This window comes from Vanellus vanellus (genome assembly GCF_965231255.1).
Source record: "Vanellus vanellus genome assembly, chromosome: 15".
NCBI classification, from domain to species: Eukaryota; Metazoa; Chordata; class Aves; order Charadriiformes; family Charadriidae; genus Vanellus; species Vanellus vanellus.
The window spans coordinates 13,607,301-13,632,136 of record NC_138920.1 but is presented as its reverse complement, the minus strand read 5'-3'; the positions used below and the strand labels follow the sequence as shown (position 1 = coordinate 13,632,136).

Sequence of the window (24,836 nt, the reverse complement as noted above, 5' to 3'; positions counted from 1 at the left end):
GCAGCCATGGGTTTCACTTTCTCCTTAGCTTAAACCTTGCCTGTGGGCTGCCTGAGCAGCAGGGCTTTGAGTCATGGCTGGAGGCTGCAGCAGGGAAGGAGGTGGGAAGGCTCCCTTGGCCAGTGCTGTGATCAGGGTGAACCACAGCAGCACCAGCTCACTCCCCTGCTCTCCAGCTGCCACCCAAGACTGGAGCAGCATCCCTCCCATGGGTGAGGTGTGTACCAGCCTTGGGCTGCTGTCTATGGCAGGAGAAAGGCTCAGGGAGACCTTTTGTTTCTTCTCTTGCACTGCTCGCTGGTGGTCTCTGCAGCAGCAAGGAGGGCTGCAGTCCTGCCCCACTGGCTGCTTACTCCTGCGTGATGCCCCAGATCTTTGTGGTCCCCCCAGCAGGTGCCCAGGGGCAGGCAGGACAGCAGCATCTCCAGGACGGGGGGATGGCTGTGTCCCCATCCTGGCTTGTCTCGCTCTGGTTGCTATGTGTGAACCACAGCTCCTCTGCCAAAGCCAGCCCAGGGCACGCAGAAGCTGGTGGCTCGCTGGGAGCTGGGATTTGGCAATATGGAGCATCACTGTCCCTTCCCCTGCCTGGGCAATGTTGCGTCCTCCTGAGAGGTGCTGCAGGCAAGGCGAGCACTGCTCCTGGGATGCTGCTGCCGCCTGTGTTGGTGGCCTTGGTTCAGCTCAGCCATACGTGAGTCCCACGCGGGAGCAGCCGGGCTCAGTGTCCGGCAGAACTTGAGCTCCACGTGGCTGTGGGATGGAGAGCTTGAGAAGAGAGACCCGGCCATCAGCTGGCAGGGGCTGATGCTGGGGGAACCTGTGGTAATCTCAGCCTCCCTGAGGGCATCCAGCCAGCCCTGCCCGGCCCTGGGTAGAGTCCCACTTCCCAGCAAGAATCCCACTTCCCAGCAAGCTCTAGCACTTGGCCCTTTGCTGTCCAGGCTGCCCATGGAGCCTCGTGGAGGAGCAGGATGCCTCTGCCTGCACCCAGCTGGGGTAGCACGGAGGATACAGCCTCTGCCATCTCTTTTTCTTTTGCTACGAGCTGCTCTTACTGCTTTATCTCCTGTCGCTGAGCTGCAGCCTCCCCTGTTCCCTCCAAAGCAGCACCAGCTGTGGGTGAAGGACCAAGCCCTTCCTCCTCTGCGCTGCGCTGGCATTCCTGCTGCCCTGACATGATAAATGGATGTTCTGCGTTTTTAATAGTTGGTATTATTGGAGTGCTTTTGCCTAGCAGTGCTGGCTGGGGAGGGCTGGGTCCGGTTACCAGGGGTTCCTCCTGCAAATCTCCTCCCCCCTCCTGCCCACCTCCTCCCCCAGCAGCAACGTGAGCATCATGCCCTCGGTAAGCAAGGCTTTCCTCCTCTTAAAGTTCAAAGATTTAAAGTAAAGGGGGCTCTGCTGGGTGTAGGAACCAGGTGGAAACCTGGCATAGCCCTTAGGAATCAATCAGCTTCAGGACCAAGCCGTGCCCTTGCCCAGCTCTGCTCACCATCTCTGCAGCCTCTGGCCCAGTGCAGCCCCTGGTGTCCCCGTCCCCAGAGGATTTCCATGCCTGGGGTCAGCCCTGCACAGTCCCCGATGCTGTGCCCTGGGGTGCAGCACACTGGCAGCACACGTTTTACCTTCGGCGGGGGCTGGTGATGCCCATGCAGCATCCATGCACAGCCTGACCCCTCTAGCAGAAGCCTCCAGGCCCTTTGTTTCTCTCTCTGATTCCTGAAACAGTTCATTTTGCAGGAAATTGAAGTCTTTTAACTGGTTCCCGGGGGAGGCTGCAGCCACTGGACAGGTTCACGGCTGCTGTGGCTTTTCCTTCGGGGACCAGAAGCAGTGCCCAGAGCTGGCAGTGCCCTCGTGTGCCACATCACGCTCGTGGAGTGCAGGGCCCTTTGGAGCTGCTCTCCTCAAGGGCTGGTGCCGGTGGGAAGAACCGGCCACAGCTCAGCGGCACGGGGGGCCAGCACTGTCACCGGCTGCTGTGGGGTGGCCAGTAGCTGCTTTGTGTCACCTGCGGGCACCTAGGAAGTACTTGACCGTTTGGACCACATCCAGCTCAGCCAGGCTACCCCAGTGGGGTGTTTCTGGAGTGCCGCGGTGCCCGGTGCCAGCCCTCCCTGTGGCTCCGTCCCCTGCACCGTGTCTGCGCGTCCCTGGCCTGCGGTGGACAGGGAAGAGTGGCGTGTCCTTTGAACGGGCTCCAGCAGTGACAGGTGCTGGGAAAGGCAAAGCGGGACGGCTCCTGCTGCTGTAAAGGATCCTCCTCTGCCTGCACTAATCCGGCTCCGTTACACCCCAGATAGAAGAGGCTGCTCCCTCCAGGCACTGCCACAGTGCGGATGCTGCCCTCCTGACCGCCCTCTGCACCGGGACCCAGGTAAAGGGGCCGGGGGGGGCCCTGTGGCTGCCCACTCACTCGGGGCATGGTGTGTGGGGGGGTACTGGGGAGAGTGGAGCTCCCAGTCCTGGGAGGAATGCCTCCATCCTCACAGGTTCCCCACGCTGAGCTGTGGGATGGGGGACTGCTCAGCTAGGAACCAACTGCTTATAGTTTCTGTCCCAGTGAGACCAGCGAGTGACTCCCCTGTTACTGGGTTGGTCACTGGTGGGTTTATTCTGGGGTTGGGCTGTCCCAGCCTCTAGACGGTTGTGCAGGAGGGGTGTTTTGGGACAGGATGAGGGTAGGTGGCCGGGCAGGGACAGGCAGCGGAGCCCAGAGCAGAGAAGGGATTTGGGGATCAGGTGCTGGGCTGGAAGTAATGGGGTGATAGCTTGTGCTCGCAGCCCATGCAGGAACACTGGCACCAGCAGGTCCCATTGCTGGGGACCACTTAGGCAGGAGTTGTGGTCACCACTGGGCAGGGGGATGGGTAGCGCTGGTGGCTGCTGGGGCCAGGGGTCCGTGTGACCCCCGAGCAGATGGGGGGGGCTCTGCCTGCATGGCTGGATGTGCCTGCGGTTCGGGGTGGGCAGCGGTGGGGCTGTGCCGGGGATGCTCACCTCGCCTGATCCCCGCCCCACCAGCCTGGGGACAGAGCCGCCATCTCCTGCCCCGCCATGGGGGGACGTGGCCTTGACTTGGCACCCTGGCACGCGCTGGCTGTTTGCACGCCGGAGGCCCCGTGGCAGTGACAGGTGCCGGCGTCAGGCCATCGATCAGTCACCGCCGAGCAGCTACTGGGGCACAATGGGACAGTGCAAGGGACAGGCGGCTGCATGGGGCCCCCGGCTCTGTGCCACCAGGCTGGTGGCGGGGACGTGGCTGCTGGCTGAGTGGCAGCAGCTCACCCCTCTTCTGCAGGAGCAGAGCCGCTGCCCAGTCTCACCGTGCCCCTCTGAGGGGCATCGGGTCTGGGGAGTCCTCAGCTTCTCTCTTCTCCCCTGCAGGAGCCCCGTTGTACCAGGAGCAGCCACCTCCTGCCCAGAGAGTCCCCATGGAGCCGGGCGGTGGGGCAGGCAGCGTGCCTGACACTGGGGGGGCTGATGGCATGGTCCCCCCTAAAGCAGACAGCAGTGCAACCCAGCCAGTCCCAGTGGCTCCAGAGGCTGCCCAGCCCCAAGGGGAAATGGTGCCAGCTGCCACCGAGGCGCAGGATGGAGGGAAGGATGAGCCCAGGCAGGAGAAGGCTCCGGCTGCTGTCGTGGCTCAGGATGGGGAACAGGCAGAACCTGGGAAGGAGAAGGCTGTGGGAGAGGCTGGAGAAGGGAAGGCAGAGCCGGTGGGGGAGATGGCCCTGACCGCTCCAGAGCCCCGGGATGGAGGGAAGGCAGCGCTAGCAGAGGAGGAGGCTTCAGCTGCGCAGCGCGATGGAGGACAGGCAGCATCCACAGAGAAGGTGTCGACTGCTGCTGAGGCCCAGGATGGAGGGAAGGATGAGAAGGATGAGCCTGGGAAGGAGAAGGCTCCAACTGCAGGAGAGCCTGAAGGAGAGAAGGCAACACCCATGGAAGGGAATGCTCCAGCTGCTGCTGAGGGTCAGGATGGAGGGAAGGATGAGACCAGGGAGGAGAAGGTTCCAGCTGCAGGAGAGCCCAAAGGAGGGCAGGCAGTGCCCGTGGAGGAGAAGGGCCCAGCTGCAGCAGAGGCTCAGGACAGAGGGAAGGATAACCCTGGGAATGAGCAAGCCCCTGGTGGGTTAGAAGCTGAGGGTGGTGGGAAAGCAGAGCCCACAGAGAAGGCGGCTCTGGCTACAGCGGAGACTGAAGGAGGGAAAGCAAAGCCCATGGAGGAGATAGCCTTGGATGCAGCACAGGCTCAGGATGGAGGCAAAGAAGAGACTGCAAAGGTGAAAACCACACCTGCTGCAAAGGAGAAGGTTCCACCTGCTGCAAAGGCTCAGGATGGAGGGAAGAAAGCTGCAAAGGCAGAGAAAATGCCAGCTGATAAAAAGCCCACAAAGGAGGCGGCTCCGGCTACTGTAAAGGCTAAGAATGGAGAGGATAAAGTGGCAAAGGCAAAAAAAAACCCAACTGCAAAAAAGGCTCAAGATGGAGGCAAAGAGGAGCCTGTAAAGGAGAAAGCTGCAGCTCCTGCAAAGGAGAAGGGCCCAGATGTTGCCAAGGCTCAGGATGGAGAGAAGACAGCAGCAAAGGCACAGAAAACTCCAGCTGCAAAGAAGCCTCAAGATGGAAGCAAAGAAAAGCCTGCAAAAGAGAAAGCCCTGGCTGCTGCAAAGGTGCAGGATGGAGAGAAGAAAGCTGTAAAGGTGGAAAAAACCACAGTTGCATCAAAGGCTGAGGATGGAGGCAAAGAAGAACCTGCGAAGCAGAAGGCCCCAGCTGCTGTAAAGGCTCAGGATGAAGGGGAGAAAGTTGTAAAGGTGGAAACCCCCCCAGCTGCAGCAGGGGCTGGGGCTGGAGGTGAGGAACCCTCAGAGGCAGCAGCCAAGGCTGCTGTGAAGGCTCAGGGTGAAGGGGAGAAGGCAGCAGAGGAGACGATGGAGCAGCAGCAGCCGAGGGGTCCCGAGCCCTTGCGCCCAGCTCTGCTGCAGAGTCTGAGCTGCCCAGCCACCTGCCAAAGGTACACGCACCCTCCTGGGATGGGGTCCCCTCTCCTCGCTGCTCCCTTGGGAGCCCTGGGTCCCTCTGGGCAGAGGTGGGCACTGGGCTCGGGTGTCTCTGGCTGGGCTCTGCTCACCTGCTCCTGCTTCCAGGGAGGAGCAGCCCTGGGCAGAGGTGGCAGCGATGGAGATGATACCAGAGGAGACCACAACACTGGCGCCGAGAGAGGGTCCAACAGAGCCTGGCCCTGCCCCGCCAGCCCTGGGGGACCTACAGCCCCCGGAGCCACGCATCCCTGCGGGGACCCCTGGCACCCCGCAGGAGAGGACATTGCCCAGTGCTGTGGGGCAGCCCCCTGATCCCGCTGGGGCCGCAGAGCAGTCTGGCCCTGGGGGGCAACCACCCTCGACAGAGGCAGAGCCACCCCCCAGCCCCTACCTCACCTCTGATTTTGGGAAGGAAGACCCTTTCGAGATACTGGGTAAGCCTGTGAGGTGCCTGCCTTGTCCTCGCACCCCCGGGACCTGCTGCGGGGTGGCAGCCTGGGGTCCTCCACAGTCCTGCCTGCTGCCTGCGCTGCCCTCCCGTGCTGCTGGCTCATGCTCTTGGCTGGTTGCCTGCCCGGTGGCCTTCGAGCTCCTGTTTCACTGTAAACAGGGCTAAATGTGTCGCGTCCCCTCCCCGGGCTGCTCCGGCCGCAGCCTGACCGGGGCTGCCCGGGAGGAAGAGGAGCCCGGGGAGTGACAGCCACCGCCTGGCTGGTGGCAAGGGGACAGCGTGTCCCCGTGTCCTGCACCGCTGTCCTTGCAGGGATGGCAGGGCTGGGGGGCTGTACCCAACCCGGGGGCGGCGGGTGCTCGAGGGGCTCCCTGCGAGGCCGCCCCCAGGAAGGGTGGTCCAGGACTGGGTGCGTGGGGTGCGATGTGCTTGGGGTCCGTCCCGGGAGGGCGAGCCAGGACGTGGTGGCATGGAGGGGTGGTGGCCCAGAGAGGGTGACACGCAGCAGCGTGGCCTGGAGAGGGCGAGCGCGACACGCGGGATGGTGGGGAGCGGGCGTGCAGCAGGGTGGGAGCCTGCGGGGTGCCATGCAGGGGGGTGGGTGCCATGCAGCAGGGCGATGCTGCGGGTAGTGGCGAGACACCCGTCGGGGGATGCTGCGTCCCCCGGTGCTGCAGGCAGCCAGGAGATCCTGATTTACAGCCGGGTACTCGGTACCTGGCCGCATCCTGCACCCACAGGCTTGGCTGTGCTGTGCTGTTGGGTGCCTTGCATCAGGGCGTGCTCCCAGCCTGGGGCACCCCGAGGTGCCCAGCGGTGGGGTGCCATGGCCGGGTAGCTCCCCTTCTCACCCCAGCCCTCCTCTCTGTGCAGATGACGTCCCTCCACCACCTGCGCCCTTTGCGCACCGTGTCGTCACTCTGCGGTCTGCCAGCGTCAGCTCCCAGTACAACCTCAGCTCCAAGGAGATCCTGGGAGGGTAAGGAGGGATGCCCAGCTTTCCCCCAGCACTGCCCCGGGCTGTTGTCCAGCCTTGGGCAATGGTCCTGGGTCAATGGGACTTCTCTGGCCATGATGGGTTGGTGCCTCGGGCAGGATGGGTGCAGAGGGGAGCATGGGGCAGCAACCCGGAGCAGTGTGGGGGTCCCCAGCAGCCTGGGTGGCTGATGGCATTGGCATGTCTCTCTCTGTCCCTCTCCAGGGGCAAGTTCGGGGAAGTTCACACATGCACAGAGAAGCAGACGGGGCTCAAGCTGGCGGCAAAAATGATCCGGAAGCAGGGCGCCAAAGACAAGGTCTGACCAATGCTGGGGCAGGGGGGTCCTCCTGGCCATGATGCTACCAGCAAGTGGCATGGCCGAGGTGGTGGGTGGCAGTGTCATGCCCCATGTGTCCCTGGTTCTGTGACACATCCTGTCCCAGTGCCGGTGGCTCAGCCAGGGCTGACACCCTGCACCACCGCGGGGCTCCTTCTGCAGGAGATGGTGCTGTTGGAGATCGATGTGATGAACCAGCTGAACCACCGCAACCTCATCCAGCTCTATGACGCCATTGAGACACCCCGAGAGATCATCCTCTTCATGGAGTTGTGAGTGTTGAGGCAACGCCACATGGGGCCTGATGCCTGGGTGAGGGGCACCATTGTGGGGGATGCTCCAGAGATGGAGCAGATGTGCCGGCCCCTCACCGAGCAGAAGGGGTTGGCCCCAGGGAATGTCCCTCACCTCACCCACTCCCTCTTAGGCACCTCTTCATCTCACGTTGGGCTTGGACGCAGCTACAGGCTCTGCCTGGCCTGGACAGCATCTGCTTCCATCGCAGCTTCGTTGAGGGTGGACATGACCCAAGTCCTTCCCACACAGCTCCTTTTCCCCCTGCCCACTTGCTCTTGGGAGGCTGGGGCTGTGCTGGAGCTCTTCTGCTCTACAGACCCCAGTGGAGCTGGGATGTCCTGGGATAACCCTCCCCCCATGCCTGCCTTGAGGGGGGTGTCTAATCCCAGCACACACGCATCCCACCATGGCTCTACTCAGCCTCTATACCAGCATCTCCATGGTGGGGCTGGGCAGGGGGTTCCCAGGGTAGCCAGAGAGCTCTGCCGGAGGGTGGCATGGGGCAGAGACCCCCAGGTGACCCTGCGGTCTATCCCCACACAGCGTGGAGGGTGGCGAGCTCTTTGAGCGGATCATCGACGATGACTACCACTTGACGGAGGTGGACTGCATGGTGTTTGTCCGGCAGATCTGCGAGGGCATTCGCTTCATGCACCACATGCGTGTCCTCCACCTCGACCTCAAGGTGCAGGGCCAGGGGATGACAGCAGGGGCTGGGGGTGACAGCAGGGGCTGGCTGCTGCTTGCGGGGTGGGGGAGACAGGGGCACAGGGGGGCAATAGGTGTTTGCAGCCAGTGAAGTGAGGAGTGCTGTGTGCTGGCCTGAGACCTGCTGTGCCCTTGAGGGCAGTGTGTCCCCAGCACTGGCCAGCCGTGGGAGGGATGCCTGTACATCAGTATCACTCTGGCGTAGGTCAGCAGCAGGACCCATGGGCTGCCAGACCCACGTACTGGGGACATCCCTTCTCAGTGGTGGGGTAACAGTCTGCTTGTCCCCGCAGCCTGAGAATATCCTCTGTGTTGCTGCCACCGGACACATGGTGAAGATCATTGACTTTGGGCTGGCTCGAAGGTGCTGTCTTCCCCCGTCAGCTCTGTCCCTCCTCCCTGTCCCCCTCCCACCCTTCAGCCCCACATGCCCTCCATGTGCTGGAAGCCCCGGGACCTGCTCTGGGCTGTGGCTTGGGCCATGGCTGCCAGCTCTGCTCTCTCTGGCTGGCATGGGAGAGCAGTGCCCACTGGAAGGGGGACAGCAGTTTTCAGGAGCAGCCTGTCCCCCTCCTGCTGACTCACCCATTCTGTCTGCAGATACAACCCACAGGAGAAGCTGAAGGTGAACTTCGGCACCCCTGAATTCCTCTCTCCTGAGGTGGTCAACTACGAGCAGGTCTCCTACTCCACGGACATGTGGAGCATGGGCGTCATCACCTACATGCTGTACGTCAGGGTTTTGTGGTGGCACTGCCAGTGCTGGGGTGCCAGGGCAGAGCTCCACCAGGCACAGAGCCATCCCCAAGCCGTACACGTGCCCTGGGCACCAGGCTGCTTGGTGGGCTGGTGGAGGGTGCTGGATGTGGAGATGGGCAGATGGGGCTGGGGGACAGCGAGTAGGGCCAGGGAGTGTCTGTTCCCACGTGTGCAGGCAGTGAACAGCTCAGCCCAGCTGCAGGCAGGAGCGCAGCATGGTGCCAGCAGCTGCACACCACCTCTCCCCTTGGGGCCACCCTGTTTTGCTCCCTGAGGCAGCCCCAGCTGGGTTTGCTCCATTCTGGGGGGTTTTGGAGGTGCTGCAGCCTGAGGGCACCCAGCTTCTTACCCCCCTGTGCCCCCAGGCTCAGCGGTCTCTCCCCGTTCTTGGGTGACAACGACACGGAGACGCTCAACAATGTCCTGGCTGCCAATTGGTACTTTGATGAGGAGACCTTCGAGAGTGTTTCCGATGAGGCCAAGGATTTTGTCTCAAACCTCATCATCAAGGAGAAGAGGTGCGAGGACAGCAGCAACCATAAGGGTCCTGGGATGGGCGCCTCCAGAGCTTTGTGTCCAGCTCCTGGGTACCACGGTCTGCCCTCTGCACCAGGACCAGCAGTATCCCCTGATGTTCTGTGCCAAATGAGCCTCATGGGGCCCTGCCCTGGCTGCTGGCTGTCTCCAGCAGAGCCCTGCATCCCTCCAGGGTCACCTGCCCCAAGCAGGACATGCTTGACCACTCGGGGTCCTGCCGAGCCTCACTGGTCCCTGGGCACATCCCTCCAGTTGGTTCCTCCTCTGCAGTTTTCCGGGGTTTTGGGGCTCTTGAGCGGCTGGAGAAGGGGGTGGTTGGGGGAGAAGCACTCAAGCAGGGGTGACCTGAGCTCCTCTCACCCCCAGCGCCCGGATGAGTGCTGGCCAGTGCCTGCAGCATCCCTGGCTCAACAACCTGGCAGAAAAGGCCAAACGCTGCAACCGCCGCCTCAAGTCCCAGGTGCTGCTCAAGAAATACGTCATGCGACGGCGCTGGAAGGTGTGTGGGGTGTGGGGCCGGCTTGGGGTGGAGGGTCAATGCCATCTGGGGAAACTGGTGGGGGGGGCTGCCAGCCTCTGCCCAAGCCAGTGGATGGCATCTGGGATGGCTGTGTCTCACTGTGCTGCTGGCAGCCGGGGCACAAGGGCTGGGGACCACTGAGCCTGGAGGAAGGGCTCCCCAGCACCAGGGTCCTTGTGCAGGTGGCCTCATGGTGGGATCCCCCCTCAAGTATAGGTGCAATTGTGGTGGTCTCCCTTGAGCTGATCCCAAGTGCACCTTCTAGGGGCAGGAGTGGTATGGGGGCAGAGTATAAGGGATGACCCCCACCATCAGCCCTGTGCCTTCCCATGCCCTGCATTCTCCTCCCACGCAACCTGGCCAAATGGGTGCCTGGGCAGCTGCCCATTCCCCAACCTGGCTCCTCACTGGCTCTGGGAGTGAGTTCTGGCCCAGCCTCCAAAGCCACAGCCCTTGTGGTAGGATAAACATCTCTCTTCTTCCCCTTTTACAGAAAAACTTCATTGGGGTGTGTGCTGCCAACCGCTTCAAGAAGATCACCAGCTCGGGGTCGCTAACAGCGCTGGGTGTCTGAGCAGGGGCTCCCAGGGGAGCCTGAGCCACGTGTGAGTTGAGGCCAGAGAGGAACCACTTGAGAGGGGGCTTGGGGGCTGCTGAGTCCCCTCCTGGGGCTGTGCCCAAGTCCCTCATCAATCTTGTTCTGGATGGTAGCAGGACCTCACTGGCATGGGCCCCTGCCCACTTCCCACCACAGGGGTAGGGGATGGAGTTGTGCAGCCCACTCCCTGCCCATGCTGCTGCCAGATGGCTGCTCTGGCCCCTGCAGCATGTGCTGCATCCCTGCTCCACATCACCAGCGCTGCCATGGGTCCTGCTCTGCTGAGTCCCCTGGGGCTGCCACCCTGCCCTGGTACCCAGTGGCTGCGGGACTGCTCGGGGACCAGGATCCCACCGGGCTCCTCGCCCACACCCACCACTGTGCCCAGGAGCTCATCCCGCCCTGTGCAGCATTGCTTGCACCGGGCACCCACTGCTGGGGACATCAGCATCACCCTCCTGGGCACACAGGGCTCCAGCCCTTCCCGTTCCCATCCAGCCAATGCTCCCATATGGATTTCCTTGGACTGCGAGGCTGCTCCTGAGCGGTGGTTTCTGATCTCATCCCTGGCCCAGCTGCGCAGTGCCCGACCCACAGCACCTCTGCTCCGTTCGTGCTTCCTTCCCACGGCCTCGGAGGAGAAAGGCTGGCCCAGCATGAGCCCCGCAGCCTGGGCCACCCTGTGCACTTGCCGCTACTTTGGACCCAAGACTTGCGTGTTCTGCCTGTAAATGCTGCAGCCCTGCCCTGCCTTCGCTGTTGCTGGACTCCCAACTGCCCAACCTCCCTTCCTGGCATGGGGATGTTGGAGGGCAGCCGTGGACCCTCACCCTGGTGCTTATGGCACCGGAGCCAGGGCCAAAGCGCCTCCTCCCTGGCCAGCCGGGTGTGCGGGAGTGGAGCTGGCCCTGAGCTGCTGCTCGCACAGGAAGGGAGGAAGCGGCGAACACGCTTCCAGCAGCATCCCCAGCTGGGAGCCAGCGAGGGAAGAAGGAGTCTTTGTGTTCCTCCTGCCCTCCCTGCCCTTCAGCTCTGCCAGCGGGGGAAAAACACAACCTCTGCTTCACCCGTCCCCGCCAGATCAAGATGAGCGAGGCGTCCTAATGCAGAGCAGCTGGACCGCGCTCCCGCGAGCATCACTCCAGCCCCGACCACCAACACACAGGAACTGCCGGTCAGCGGCTGTGGCTGCCAACTCCCCCCGCCGTGTGCGGGGGCTCCCCGGGACCGGCCAGACTGGGGGAGGTGGGTGCTGCCCCCGCTCCCCCGCCTTGCCCCGTCCCCCTTCCCCTCTGCCTTCGCCCCTCGGGGCTCCCCAGTGCCTCCAGAGGATGGGCATACCCTGGGCTTTGCCGCTTCCAGCCTTGCCCGCTGCAGGAGGGGATGGGGGGCTGGCAGGGGATCCCAGGCTCCCCCTGCCCTCCAGCTTTGGCTTTCACTGTGGCCGAGCCCCCCAAGCCAGGGCTGTGTGTTTGCTCTGGGGCTGCCTGTGCCCTCTGCGCTTGCTGGAAACACCCCGGGGAGAGACAGGGGAAGGCGCCGGCCCCCCCAGTCCCACCGGCTGCAGCAGGTGAAGGGGCTTTGGGCTCATCCCCACCGGGCAGGGGCCACGGCTCGTGGGCCCCTGCCTAATGCCAGAGTCCTGCCTGGCTTTTGCCTTCTTGTAAATAAATGTACAGGTCTGCCCGCAGCCCACGTCTGCCCTGCTTCTCCGGGGGGCCGCTCCAGCCCCCCTCCCTGGGCCACTGCTCCCGCCTGCGTGGGCTGTGCAGCCGCAGTCTGAGGGCTGCAGATAAGCGAGGAGAGGACGGGAAGTGATGTCTCGTCCCCAGGGTAGAGAGTATAGAGAGGGGCCATGGCTGAGCTGGGGATGGTGAGTCCCAGGCAGGGCTGTGCAGCCCACGGTGCGGGGGGGGGGGGTCCAATCTCTGCACCATGTGGCTGTGCAGCAGCAACTGGCTCTGAGCACCCCAGGGTGCTGGGGGAAAGGGAGATAGAGGGAGGGAGGGAGGGATAGATGGTCAGAGGTGTCCTCATGGCTTCAGCATCTGCCCAAGTGGTGTGGGATGCCCAGGCAAGGGCTTGGGGGAGTGGCAGTGCTCCTCTGCCCGGTGGGGCTGCAGCCGGCCCCGAAGCAGTTAAGGCTGCCCAGGCCCGGACGCCGGCTCCCGCCGCGGGTGTCCCTCCCAGCCGCTTCCTGCCGGCAGCCTTTGACCGGTTCCTGTCGGTGACCACCCTGCGGGCCTGGACGCCAGCGCGGCCCCATCTGGTTTGAGTTACGCTCTGCGGTGGTGACGTCTCCTTCCTGCCTGGCCCCGGGAGCCGCATGCCGCCCTGGCCCCGACAGGCCACAGGGGCTGCAGGGCCCTGCCATGGGGTAGCCTATAGGGTTCCCGGCTGGGCTGTTGTCCCCGGACACTCCTGGGGTCCTGAGCCGCTCCAGGGGGTCAGTTCCTGGACACAGCCCTGCGTGTGCACGGTTGTGGCACGGGGATGCACAGGCACTGGCATGTCCTAGTGCCCCAAGCCCAGGGTGGGAGACCCCCACCACACAGCCTGGTTTGTCATCCCCAGCCCTCTCCTTTCCTGTCCCAGGACCCCACAGAGGCACCCACTGGGGATGGAGAAGTAGGGCCATGGGGTTGGCACCTGCGGGAACAGCTGTGGGGCCATCCCATGCTCCTGGCTGAGGGACCGGACAGGGCTTGGGAACCCCCAAAGCCCCAGAGAGGGGACCGGTCCTGCCAGGGCCGATGGGCATGGTGACAGGGCTGGTCCTGCTCCAGCACAGGCCACAGCAGGCAGTGCCATCCCTTGTTTGGGGGGTCCTTGTCACACCCATGGACGCATGGCGCAGTCTGCTGTCCACAGCATCCGTCCCCGGAGCCTTGAGCACTCACACAGAGCAGCACCCTTTCCCCATCCTTGCCTGCACCCTGTCCTTGTGGCACCCACTCTGCCTATGTGAGCAAGGGGTCACGCAGGCAGCGCAGGGAGGGAAGGGGAGCGGGCAGACCTCCTACACCAGTGGCATCTTTGCCCTGTGACCGGGTGCAGCCCGGTCCCTGGCCACGACACAGCCGATGCTGGGAGTGGGCTGGGGGCCAGGCCACCCACCATGAACTGGGAGCAAGCCGGAGCAGAGGCAGGGCAGGGAAAGCAGCGGGCCCGCAGCCGGGAGCTGGAAACTGGGGTGGACATGGAGATGGGGAGCACCAGGAGAGCAGATGCCCAGGATGGTGCAGGGAGCCGGACTCTGCAGGATGGGGGTCCCCATCCCTGGATGCTGCAGCTCGGGGCGAGCAATGGGATGCGCCACGCCATGCCACGTTGCTCCCAGCGCAGGGACCCCACGTGAAGCTGGGGCCGCGCGTTCCCAGGCGGTGGTGGGAGCTGGGGCGGGCGATGGGCCCGGCCGCGCTGCGTGGGAACCAGACGGCCCCTGGGCACGGCTGCGGCGCTCGCTTCCTCCTGCGCCCCCGGGGACCGACGAAGGAGGGGGCTGAGGTCAGCCACGCTCGCCGCCGGCCGCTCCGGAGACGCCAGCATGATGTAGGCGCTCAAATATTGTTTTTCACTCAGGAGGGAAAAAAAAAAAAGGGAGAAAAGAGAGGCCCAGGACTGAGTGGCCGTCCCTGATGACGAAGGGCGGCCCCCCCCTGCCCTGCCCGGGCCTGGGACATGGCCATGGCCCGGCAGCAGCCGTCTGGGGGCTGATAACAGGGCTGATGAGGCTGCGGTGTTCCCGGTCCCCGAGTGACGCCAGCGCCGTCCCTTGGTGCCAGCACAGCCCCCACAGAGACCCCCGTGATGGGCCAATCTGGGGTCCTGCTGGCCTTGGGGTGCTGGGGGGAAGCTCTGCCACACACCCACTGCCCACAGAGAGTGGAGAGCCCCCACTGACCCAGCGTCCTCCCCCCGTGCCTGCCCTGGGGCTGGCTGTGCCGTGGGGTCCAGGCATTGCTGCTCCTGGGGTCCCCCCTCTCCCAGGCTGGTGTGGGCAGGATGGGGACACGGGCACCCGCTTTGCCAGCATTGCTCTGGCCCCACTCCAGTGCTGTGGGGATGCTGACCCAGGTGCCCCAGCAGTGCACAGGAAGGGGTGGTTGGCCACGTCCCAGCCTGGTGCTGTGTGGAGATGCCCACCCACCCTGGTGCCCCCAGCCTGGCTGTTGGGGCAGCCCCCCGTGCCCAGCCCGGTGCCGGCAGCAGTGACTCAGCCGGTGCCTCCTTACCGGCAGCCGCCCAGCGTGATTCAGGTTGGAGGAATCCACTTTCCCCCCGGCTGTTCCCATCGCAGCCGCAGCCCCTGGCACAGCCCGGCTCTGGGGGGTGCCCCGTCCTGGGGGTGTCTGCAGGGACCTAATGGGACCCCACGTGGGCACCAGCATGGCCCCGAGCAGGGACAGAGAGGGGAGGGAGACCTGTCCCCCCCCCAGAGCAGAGCCCCAACACCATGCCACTGCCACCCGTTCCTATCCAGCGTCTCTCCAGGGCCGTGCTGGTGTGTGAGCGGGGCCAGGCACTGAGGCTAGTGCCACTTGTGGCATGTGTGGCACCCGGGGTGAAGCCAAGCACTTTGAGTGGTCCTAGGCATGGGGAGGCAGCAGCAGGGCTCTGTGGGGGCTTGTTCCTGCTGCAGCGCATCCCTCTGACCCTCGTGGATGAGGTTCCCTCCTGCTACCCCAGGACAGGGCTTCAGGGGCTCTTGGCCCCACATTGTAGCAGGACCTTGTCCCCAGCATCTCCCAGGGACGCAGGACCTGGACTCAGGTGCCCTCACTCAGGCCATGCCCCGTCCCCCTGCAGCCTCACTGTCCAGCCGGTGATCGTCCCCCCTCAGTGGGGATGAGGGCTGCACCAGGTGGCCTTGGGGACATATGTCCCCCAGCCAGCGCAAGAGCTGGGGCAAAGGGTCCCCAGCTCGCCCCTGCCCGCTGCCCACCCCAAACGGGGCGCAGAGACCACAGAGGCAGCATTGGGAAACATGCTTTATTTGGTACCAGGGCTGGGGGCATCCCGGGGTGGGTCAGTCCCTCACTCGAAGAAGAACATGCCGGGTGTCCGGTAGAGGCAGGGGGGCAGCCCCAGGGGGTAGCCGTTGCCCCCCTGCAGCGGGATCGTGCCCCCCGGCCCCCATGGCTCCTTCTGCTCACCTGCCCGCAGCCCCGCGGCCCCGAAGGGCGTCTGGCGGGGGGTGGCAGGGGCCGGGGGGGCCGCGGCCAGGAGATGCTCCAGCGCCGCGCCGCACGGCCGCTCCTTCACACAGAAGCTCAGCGCCTGCACCCGGCACTGGTAGCTGCTGCCCAGCGCCTCGGGCCCTGACCGGCCAAAGGAGCCAAAAACGGGCAGGGGGGGCTGTGCGTAGCCCTCCCCCTCCAGGAAGCAGGACCCCCCCGTCCTGCCCGTGCCCAGGAGGGTGCCAGGGAACGCGGGGGGCACCTGCCCAAAGGGCTGACCCGGACCCAGCCCAGAAGCGGCCGTCTCCTCAGCCTCCAGCTGCCCCGGGGGGGTTCCTGGGGGGACTGGGGAGTCCTGCGGGGGGTCCCTGGGCTGTGCGGGCAGCAGGGTGGGCAGCAGGGCAGGGTGCGGTGCCGGGCGCTCACCGGGCAGCGGGTACTGACCTGGCCGGGGCAGCTGCAGCGCCGCCGGGAGCCCCCCGAAGACAGTCTCCTTGGGCGGGCGGCTCTCCGGGGGGGCGAAGAACGGCCCCTTGGGCTGCGGCGCGTCTGGCACGTACAGGCAGGGCTGCCTGGCCTTGGGCAGCGGCCGCTGGGCACAGGGCTCAGTGCACCCTGGCACCCCGGCACCCTCGGGCAGCGCGGCAGGGCTTGGCAGGCGCCCCATGGCTGCTGGTGAGGAGTAGCCCCCTTCTGCCTTCCCCTCCTCAGGCAGTGGAGCAGTGGGCGGCCCCCGTGCCCGGTGCCTGGGGGGCTTCCCGCGCCCCTCATCCCCTTCAGTGCCCGGTGCATCCCGGAGGCCCCTCTTCCTGGTGAAGCGCCGTCGCCGTCGCAAGAAACTGCCATTCTCGAACATGTTGTAGCAGTCGGGGTCAAGCGTCCAGTAGTTGCCCTTGCCCGGCTTCTTGTCGTCGCGGGGTACCTTGACGAAGCACTCGTTAAGGGAGAGGTTGTGGCGGATGCTGTTCTGCCAGCCCTGCTTGTTCTCACGGTAGAAGGTGAAGCGGCCCATGATGTAGCGGTAGATGCCGCTGAGCGTGATGCGCTTCTCGGGCGCGCTCTGGATGGCCATGGTGATGAGGGCGATGTAGCTGTAGGGTGGCTTGGTGGCCTCGGAGTTGGGGAAGGGGCCGCTGGCCGGCTCAGGGGCCAGCGGGCTGCGCAGCGCCACGTCGCTGACGGGGAGGTCCGGCTGCATCCTCCCGGCCGGCCGCAGCCTTCCCGCTCTGCTGCATGGCCCCAGCACGGCCCGTTAAAACCCGCCAGCAGCCCAGCCTCCTGCGGCCGGCCGGCGAGGGGGCGGCGGGCCCCTCCTCTCCGGGGCCGGCCAGGGCGGAGCGGGGCTCCGCTTGTCCAGTGCTGGTCCCTGCGGACGGACGGACAGACGTGCTGCCAAGGCCTGCAGCCAGCAGCCAGCGGCTCCGGGGCTGGCACGGCCACGGTGTCCCCGGGGCAGAGGTGGGCAGCGCTGGCCTCTGCTGAGCCCTGGGCATGGCCCCCGCCTTCTCCGGCTCCTCTTCCCACTGGAGGTTCCCACGACCTGGGTCTCATCCTGCCCTGCCCACGGTGCGCAGCCGGGCTCTGGCCAGGGATGGTGGGGGGCTGAGTGGGGTGCTGCTGGCTGCAGCCAACCCTCAGCTCCCCACCAACCCCCTGCCCACCCCAGTGCCACAGACCCCACCCCCATCTTGGGGTTGTGCTGGATCCCATACACCATGCCGGATCCCCTGCACCATGCCAGATCCCTGCTCTGTGCCAGCTCCCTGCACCACGCCGGGTCCCCACACTGTGCTCACCAGCTGGGGACATGGCCTCCAGGGTGCAGCACAGCCCCTACCTCCCAGGAGCCCCCTCATCCCACTCACTGAGGGAAACTGAGGCACAGGCAGCGAGTGCCTTTGGGACAGGCTCCTGCGCTGCCGGGTTGGCAGAGGAGCTAACAGGCACCTCACCGCTGCCTGCACCCCCTGCCAAGGGGCTGGGGACCGGGGGCAGGATGGGACCTGAGCCAGCGCAGAGACGGGTGAGGTCAGCTCACACTGACCCCACGCCTGGGGCTGAGCTAGCTTTGCTCACAGCATGAGGATCTGTCTGGGCTCAGCTCCCCGCAGTTTCCTGTGCCCCCCTCCCCCTTGGACTGGTGCCAGTCCCCCCCAGTGGAGCCAGTGGTACTGAAACACAACCTTTATTCCTAAGGTTAGCAAACAGTGAGTCCCGGTGGTGCAAGGCACGAGGATGGAACCGGCTCTGCCCCGGCTCACCAAACAAGCACACAGCAAATCCCACCCGGGTGGCTCCCAGGGAATAAATACCATGATCTGCGTGGGGGGTGGCAGCCATCCGCCCACCCTGGCCAGTGCCCACCTGCATCTGGCCCTGCAGTGCTCAGCACCTTGTGCACACCGGTTTGGGGAATGTGGTCAGAGCGGGGCTGTGGGGCGGCAGAGCATCCCGCTCCGAGGCTTTGTTGTAACTGGGCTCTCCTCTCTCACCGGCCCGGGCTCAGGGCTGGCAGAGCTGTTTGAGGACACGGATGATGTGGCTGGAGGCACCGGGGGCACAGGGCTGGGGGGAGTCGCGGAGCAGCGTCGGCCCCATGCGCTGGGCGTGATGGAAGAGCTCCCGCGCGAACACCGGCTCCACCTGCGGAGGCACAGAGCTGATGGAGGACAGGCACAGGTCCATGTACCCCCCGACCATGACAGCCCTAGCACCCGGATCAGTGCCGCCACGAGCACCAGTCCCGGTGTGTACTCACGTGGGCCATGATGAGCTTCTGGAAGTGGTGCCCAGTGCTGGTGGGGTACTCCTCCCCGAAGCACAGGTGGATCTGGTACTGTGGTGTGGGTTGTCCGTGGCTCACATACCCCCGCAGCTCTGCAAGACACCAGCGCTGTCAGGGAACATGGGGTCTCCACAGCCCAGAGCAGTCATGCCAGGGCAGGACCTGGCCCTGTTCCCAAGGGAATCGGGGTCTCCCAGGGCAGGAACAGGCAGAGCCGTATGCCTGGAGCAGCGGGTGGGTACTTACGCTGCAGGAACTGCTGTGTGTCCAGCAGCTTGTAGGTCTTCTCCCTCTCCAGCTTGTTGGGCCAGTCCCTGTGTGGGGCCAGCGGCCCATTCCAGTACACCCTGCCCTGGCACTGGCGCTTCATGAAGACCCCCTCGGGCGCTACCCACAGCAGCACACCACGTTCCAGGTGAGGCAGGAGCCTCTCCAGCACGTCGGTCATGCTGGCCACCCGGCCACTGCTGCCGAGTGCCCGCGGCGGGGGAAACTCAATCTGCTCCATGCAGAAGGGACCGTAGAGGCGCTCGCTCTCAGCCGGCACGGCGCGGGAGGTGATACGGCAGCCCTCGGCTGTGCGGGTGGTGACCTCCTTCACCAGCACATCGCAGTAGTAGAGTCGGACGTGGAGCCAGCAGTCTGGAGCGAGGGGAGGATGAGCTTGTGGGCAGCCTGGTCCGGGAGGGCCACCCAGGGCACTGCCCAGCCAGTGTGGCTCCTACCTGAGTGGTTGACATCCTCCACGGGGAGGTAGGAGGGGGGTCCAGGGAGGAGGTGGCTGTGGGTGGGATTCCAGCCGTAGAAGACTCCTCTCACGTGGTACCCTGGGCCAGGGCAGAGAAGACGTGGCAAAGGGACACGGGCAGCTGCACTGAGGGCCCCTAGGTGCTGTCCTAGCCCCAGCCCCTGGGCCAGGCAGCCAGCAGGGTGCTTCCCACCACTGCTGCTCATTACTGGCCCTCATTAAAGCCTGTAAGCACATGATCAGATGGCTTTGCTCTGGAGCATGGAGGGAGCCCCCAGCTCCAGTCTCCATCCCCGCAGGCGTTGCCCGCACAAGGCGAGGCTGCGCAAGGCAAGGCTGCGCAGAGCGGGGTCGCTCCTGCCAGGCAGTGCGTGATCCCAGCCCCCAGCCCCATCCCGCTGCCAGGGACACTCCTCACCTCGCTCAGCCGGGTGGGCTGAGAGCACGGGCAGTGGAGACACGTGGCATGTCTCCACTGTGCCCTTGTGGCTTTCCTCTTCTGGACTCCCAGTGGTGCTTCCCTGGGGAGGAGAGTGGCCACGGTGAGGGCTGAGCCAATAGCGGGGGGCACTGAACCGGCTCCTGCCTCTGCCAGGGACCCCGTGTGCCAGCAGATCCCCTGCCTGAGTCTGGCAGCTGCGTGGCACAGGGGCCCCTCAGCGATGCTCAGGCAACCCAGCTGCCCAGTGGGACACACGCAGGCAGTATGTAGGCAGGGGAGCAGCCGGCAGACAAGGCAGGATTTGGGGCTCCCACCTTCTCCAGCCCGCAGGCAGCTCCTGCGCGGATGGCACGGTGTGGGGAGCTGGCTCACCTGCTGATCCTCACCGGCTGGGGACCGCGTGTCACTGTCCTTCTCTGCAGAGAGCAAGAAAAAGATGCTGAGCCCCTGGACAACTGCAGGAACCACCCCTGGGAAGGGACCTGGCTGCCCAGGACCCCCAGAGAAGAAGAGGAGCGGGGAGGAAAGGTGTCCTGGTTTCAGGTGGTATAGATTTAATTTTCTTCCTAGTAGCTGCTGTGTTTTGGATTTAGTATGAGAATAATGTTGATAACACATTGTTTTAGTTGTTGCTAAGTAATGCTTATAATAAGTCAAGGACTTTTTCAGCTTCCCATTGAAGCTGAGAGGGAGCACAGACAGGACAGGCTGGCCAGAGGAATATTCCATATGATAGACATCATCCTCAGAATACAAATGGGGGTTGGCCGGGGGGCAGGAATCCACAATTGCTGCTCGGGATGGGCTGGGCAATCGATCACTGGGTGGTGAGACATTGTATTCCATCACTTATTTTTTATATTCTATTTTTTTTTTTTCTTCCATTACTGTTCTATTAAACTGCCTTTATCTCAACCCATGAGGTTTTTTTTCCTTTTTTTTCCCCTCTTCTCCCTTCCCTACCGGGAGGGGCGAATAAGTGAACAGCTGCATAGTCTTAGTTGCCAGCTGGGGTTGAAGCATGACAAAGGGTGATGTCTGTGGGACACGGGGCTCTTACAGGCACGGCGCAGGCATCGGCCCCAAGTCTGGTGCAGGAGGAGGGATGGCAGGGACGTACCTGCGTCCCGGGTGCCATCAGACACAATCTGGTACACCTTGTAGGGCTCTGAGATGTCCAGCTGGCTCCGCTCAGGCACCTCCTGGAAGTCGGTGCTCTTGTTGAGGGCACAGCGGAGACGCGTCTTCCAGGTGGAGGGATCAGCCTTGTCCGTCCCTTCGTGGTACTTCCCCTTGTAGATGGCCCAAGCCTGCCGGGCAGAGGGTGCCCTTGTGCTGCAAGGGCTGCTTGCCCCCCAGAACCCCACTCCGCTGTCCGAAGGGGCCCGCTGGGCTACAAGTCCACCGGGGCTGGGGTGGGGGGCATTGGGAGCCGGGGCTGTGTGCCCTGCGGGGTTGAGGGGAACTGGGTGGTGGTGTGGGGTCCAAGGGGAGTGCATGGAGCTGGGCAATAGGGAGCACCGAGGGTGTGCGTGGAGCTGGGAGGGGGGGTGTCCCCCGAGGGTGCCCATGGAGCTGGGCAGGGTGTCCCAGGGGTGTGCATGGAGCTGAGTGGGGGGTCCCGGGGGTGCACATGGAGCCAAGCAGGGGGTCCTAGGGGTGCACACGGAGCTGGGCAGCCCCGGGGGTGTGCACGGAGCCGGGCAGGGGGTCGCGGGGGCGTGCACAGGGCTGGGCAATGGTGAACCCCGGGGGTGCGCACGGAGCTGGGTGGGGGGTCCCCGGGATGCTCCCGGAGCTGGGTGAGGGGTCCCGGTGAGCCCGGGGTACCTTGAAGAGCGCGGCGTCCTGCTGCTGCCGGTAGTCCTGCTTGGCCGCGTGCTTCCAGGGGATGCGGAAGAGCGTCCGGTGCCGGTTCTCCCAGCGCAGCCCCGGGTACCGGCCGCTGTCGATCTGCGCGATCAGCCATTCCTTCAGCCGCATGGGCCCCCCCGGCTCCGCCATCGCGGCCCCGTGCCCGGCCCAGCCCGGCCCGACCCGTCCAGGCTCGGCCCCGCCGCCCCGAGGGAACGTGCTGGGGCGGCGAAAGCGAAAGCGCGGCTCAGGCTTTCACTTTCCCTTTCCCGCCCGACGCCGCTGGCTCTGGCAGCGTCGACAGCCCGGCGAGGGGGGGCGGACAAGGGGCAGCCCGAGGCAGAGGGGACAGGCACCTTGCACCCACGGGAGAAGGGACAGGGCTACCCACGGCAGTGGGGACAGGGCAACCCACGGGAGAGGGGACACCCACTTCGCACCCACAGAAGAGGGAAGAGGGCAGCCTATGGGAGAGGGGACAGGGCCACCCATGGGAGAGGGGACAGAGCAGCCTGCGGGAGAGGGGACAGGCACCTCGCACCCACAGGAGAGGGGACAGGGCACCAGAAAGCACAGCAGACTCCCCTGCACCCCTCCCAGGTTCCTTCCTTCAGACTTTCAGGACTACCATATGCTCCCCGCAGGGGACAAGGGACGCTGCTCCCCCATCCTCCTGCTTTGGGGACCAGAGCACCTCCCTGCACCGGAGGCCATGTCCTTCAGTGGAATCAGCATTTCAGCCCACGGGTGTGGGGAGCTGCAGGAATGGGCACAGGGTTTCCAGGCTGGCGTGAGCAGTGACGTTGCCCCATCTCTCAAATCTCTCCTCAACTCACATCTGCCTCGCAGGGCTCTGGGTGCTGAGTCGAACGGGAACTGGGTGGGAAGGGCTGAGATGAGCTGTGCCAAGGGCTGCTGGGGGCCAGTGAGGGAGCCTGACTCATCCCACACCCATGCTGGCTCCCTGCTGGCCTCGGGGTTCCTGGCAGAAGCTGCCCCTGCAGAGGAGACACGGCGACTGTGGTCATGGCACTTCTGGGCACCGGCCTTCCCACGCGTTGGGAAAGGGTTTCCTGTACCTGTAGTGCTCTGCAGGGAGGTGGGTGCATGTGTGGGTGAGATGAGCATCAGTTCTGGGAGAGGGCTGGGCCCAGCTCAGGGCCAGGATGCTCCTGAGCATCCTTTCTCAGTGCTGTGGCTACCAGGAGGGTTTGACCCTCTCTCCTTCCAGTGAGGAGCCCAGCTCGGCTGTCCTTTCAGGAGGAAGAGGGATTTCACCCCACAGAGGGCAGGGATGGAACTGGCTGGTACCAAGCACTGCCTGACTGCCCTTGCAAAGGGCTGCGCTGGAGCAGGGGTGGTGGTGTGACCCCCACCCACCCCAGCAGCAGGGCATGAGCCGGGTGGGCTTTGCCCTCTGGGCTCACTGGGCCACCCTAAGGTGACATTGGTGTCAGCTCCTCCGTCACTGCTGCAGAGCCACATGTTGCTGTGTGGGGAAACCCAGCTCCTCGACCTGGCCTGTGGCTCGCCGGGTCTCCTTTCGCAGCCCGCTGGATTTCCTTTCCAGCTCTGAGTCAGAGAAAGTCACCTCTCACGGGGAGGAGAGACGAGACTCCCGAGAGCTGGCGGGCTGCTAGGGGCTGCAAAACCTCAAAATGAATAAGCAGAGGCACAGTGCCTGGTCCCGGGCTTTCCCGCAGGGCATGGAGACAGGGGCATGGCCACGTGGCACAGAGGGCACACAGGACAACACAGGGGTATATGAGCCAGCCACTCTGGCAGGGGTTTGCCCTCCTCACTGAGCCTGTCTGTTGTCCCTTTGCCACAGAGCAAAGCCTGCCCGCACTGCCTGCGCCTGCTCAGGGTGCGGGGCCACAGCGAACCCAGGGTCTGCCTGCAGCACAGCTCTCCCTGCCTGGGAGGAGGAGGAGGTGGTGATGCCAGTGCTGCATATCTGAGTGCCAGGAGCTTGGGGAGTCCCGGTTTAGGGACGGAGACAGGGGCGGCAGGTAGAACCCCCCAGCCCAGCTAGTGTTGGGCCATGCTCGCCGGTGCTGCCGTGGCTGGGCTGGCACCCCGCTGCACTTGAGGTAGTGCAGGAAGCCATGCTGCTTGCTGCACCACGCCAGCGAGGAGGGGATTTCCAGTTGGCTGTACCTCTGCTGGGGCAGTGCCCTGGCTGCCCCTGTGCCCCTTGTCCGGGCAAGCTGGGGGCCATGTTCCAGGAAAAGGGCCTGGGACTGACCGATGGAAGATCTGCATCTCCCCTTTCTGCCTTGGGAAGCGGGGCGATGGCAAGAGGCAATTGCTTCGCCTCTCTCAATGGTTCGCACAGATTACATCCAAGGCTGGGAGATAATCGTAGCTGCTGGCTTGTTAGCCAGCCCCAGCCCTACAGGATAAGCCTTTATCAGCTGGGGATTTCAACTTGTGTGACAGCCGCGTGGTGACGCACAGGACCCATGGGATCTAATTACCCCGGCATCAGTGAAGATGCTCAGGAGCTGGTTTCCCTGCCGTGCTGCTCCCTTCACACAAACGGTGAAGCTGCTTAACCCTTAAACTTTTCACGCTGAAATGAGCTTCAAAAGGAGTCAAACATTAACTCACAGCTAACCTTGCCCTCTCCTGGGTTTTTCCAGTTGTGCAAACCAGATCTGCCAAAATAAATAAATTTTGTGGTGCGACAGACCTGGGCTGGAGGTGCCATTGCTCAGTGTTCATCCTCACCATGGGTTTACAGTGTGAAGAGGGAAACCCCGGGTGCAAACACCTCAGCACTGTGTGTCCTGGCGTAGGGCTGACAGGAGGGTACAGCCATGCACAAGGCGCATGTCCATCTCGGGTGTGTGGTCCTGGGGCACAGGGCCACCACCCTATCGGGTTCTGGAGCAACAAAGGGCGGCAGAGAGCCCTGGCCTGGGGGAGAGGGAGCGGGGGGAGCAGCCTGATGGGAGCTGGGAGGAGAGGGGGACCCCATAGCAGAGGGTGCAGGAGCAGCAGAGGATGATGCACCCCCGGTTACTCTGTAGGCTCAGCAAGGTGGGAGTCGGGCCCCTAGCCTGCCTGGGTCACCCCGAGGCATCTCCTAGCCCTGCAGGCAGGTGCTGGCAGCGGGGAGGAACCACGGCCCCGAAGCTCTGCGGAGGTGAAACAGGAGTGGCTGTGCAGGTCCTGCCAAGGGGCTGTTTACACAGGAACTTCCAGGCTCCAGCAGGAGCCGCTGCTCCAGCACCCTCCTAAATTACCCTAATGTAAATAAAAGCATAGGTTTAGGGTGCGAAAAGGTGGAGTATGGCCTGGCACACCAGCACAGGGCAGCGGGAATCACGCCGTCTCAGCCACCAGCCCCTCCTGCCCCTGCCGCTCTGTGCACCCCGTGGAACACCCTTGGTGCAGGGGGCTCCGCACTGCCTGAGCACTGGCACAGTGGGTGCCAAGGGCCCCTCAAAACGCCCAGCCAGCTGCTTTCCTTCAGCCACAGCCATCATGCAGGGGTAATCGAGCGATTATTAATAACTGATGGGCATGGCCCATCCCATGCTGATGTCTCCTCAAAGCAGCCAGGGCAGAGGCAGTCCCCACTT

The 24,836-nt window shown here is 64.3% G+C and overlaps 3 protein-coding genes across 7 annotated transcripts; 1 reads left to right on the top strand and 2 right to left on the bottom strand.

Annotated features, from left to right (window-relative positions):
• The first annotated feature begins 2,261 nt into the window (after positions 1-2,261).
• MYLK2 (myosin light chain kinase 2) lies at positions 2,262-11,927 on the top strand. Of its 4 annotated transcripts, none has more exons than XM_082490956.1 (13): positions 2,262-2,380; positions 3,391-5,023; positions 5,157-5,485; positions 6,376-6,481; positions 6,704-6,797; positions 6,981-7,090; positions 7,659-7,800; positions 8,117-8,187; positions 8,424-8,552; positions 8,948-9,100; positions 9,486-9,618; positions 10,133-10,244; positions 10,813-11,927. In XM_082490956.1, the coding sequence occupies exons 2-12, from the start codon at positions 3,438-3,440 to the stop codon at positions 10,211-10,213; spliced, it is 2,934 nt and encodes a 977-aa protein (XP_082347082.1). In that variant the 5' UTR covers positions 2,262-2,380; positions 3,391-3,437; the 3' UTR covers positions 10,214-10,244; positions 10,813-11,927. The 4 variants fall into 4 exon arrangements, with proteins under 4 accessions (XP_082347082.1, XP_082347081.1, XP_082347080.1 ...); XM_082490955.1 differs by having other exon boundaries at positions 10,736-11,927; XM_082490954.1 differs by having other exon boundaries at positions 10,133-11,927.
• Positions 11,928-15,232: 3,305 nt separating this feature from the next.
• FOXS1 (forkhead box S1) lies at positions 15,233-16,773 on the bottom strand. Its single transcript, XM_082490963.1, has one exon. It carries the CDS (start codon positions 16,613-16,615, stop codon positions 15,275-15,277), a length of 1,341 nt encoding a protein of 446 aa, XP_082347089.1. The 5' UTR covers positions 16,616-16,773; the 3' UTR covers positions 15,233-15,274.
• An 813-nt stretch (positions 16,774-17,586) lies between these two features.
• LOC309678047 (interferon regulatory factor 4-like) lies at positions 17,587-21,411 on the bottom strand. 2 transcript variants are annotated; one of them, XM_082490973.1, is made up of 8 exons: positions 21,223-21,411; positions 20,513-20,702; positions 19,765-19,808; positions 19,369-19,471; positions 18,928-19,029; positions 18,449-18,844; positions 18,176-18,294; positions 17,587-18,060 (listed from the first exon to the last, which is right to left on the bottom strand). In XM_082490973.1, the coding sequence occupies exons 1-8, from the start codon at positions 21,394-21,396 to the stop codon at positions 17,920-17,922; spliced, it is 1,269 nt and encodes a 422-aa protein (XP_082347099.1). In that variant the 5' UTR covers positions 21,397-21,411; the 3' UTR covers positions 17,587-17,919. The 2 variants fall into 2 exon arrangements, with proteins under 2 accessions (XP_082347099.1, XP_082347098.1); XM_082490972.1 differs by lacking the exon at positions 20,513-20,702 and having other exon boundaries at positions 21,223-21,400.
• Between the last annotated feature and the right edge of the window lie 3,425 nt (positions 21,412-24,836).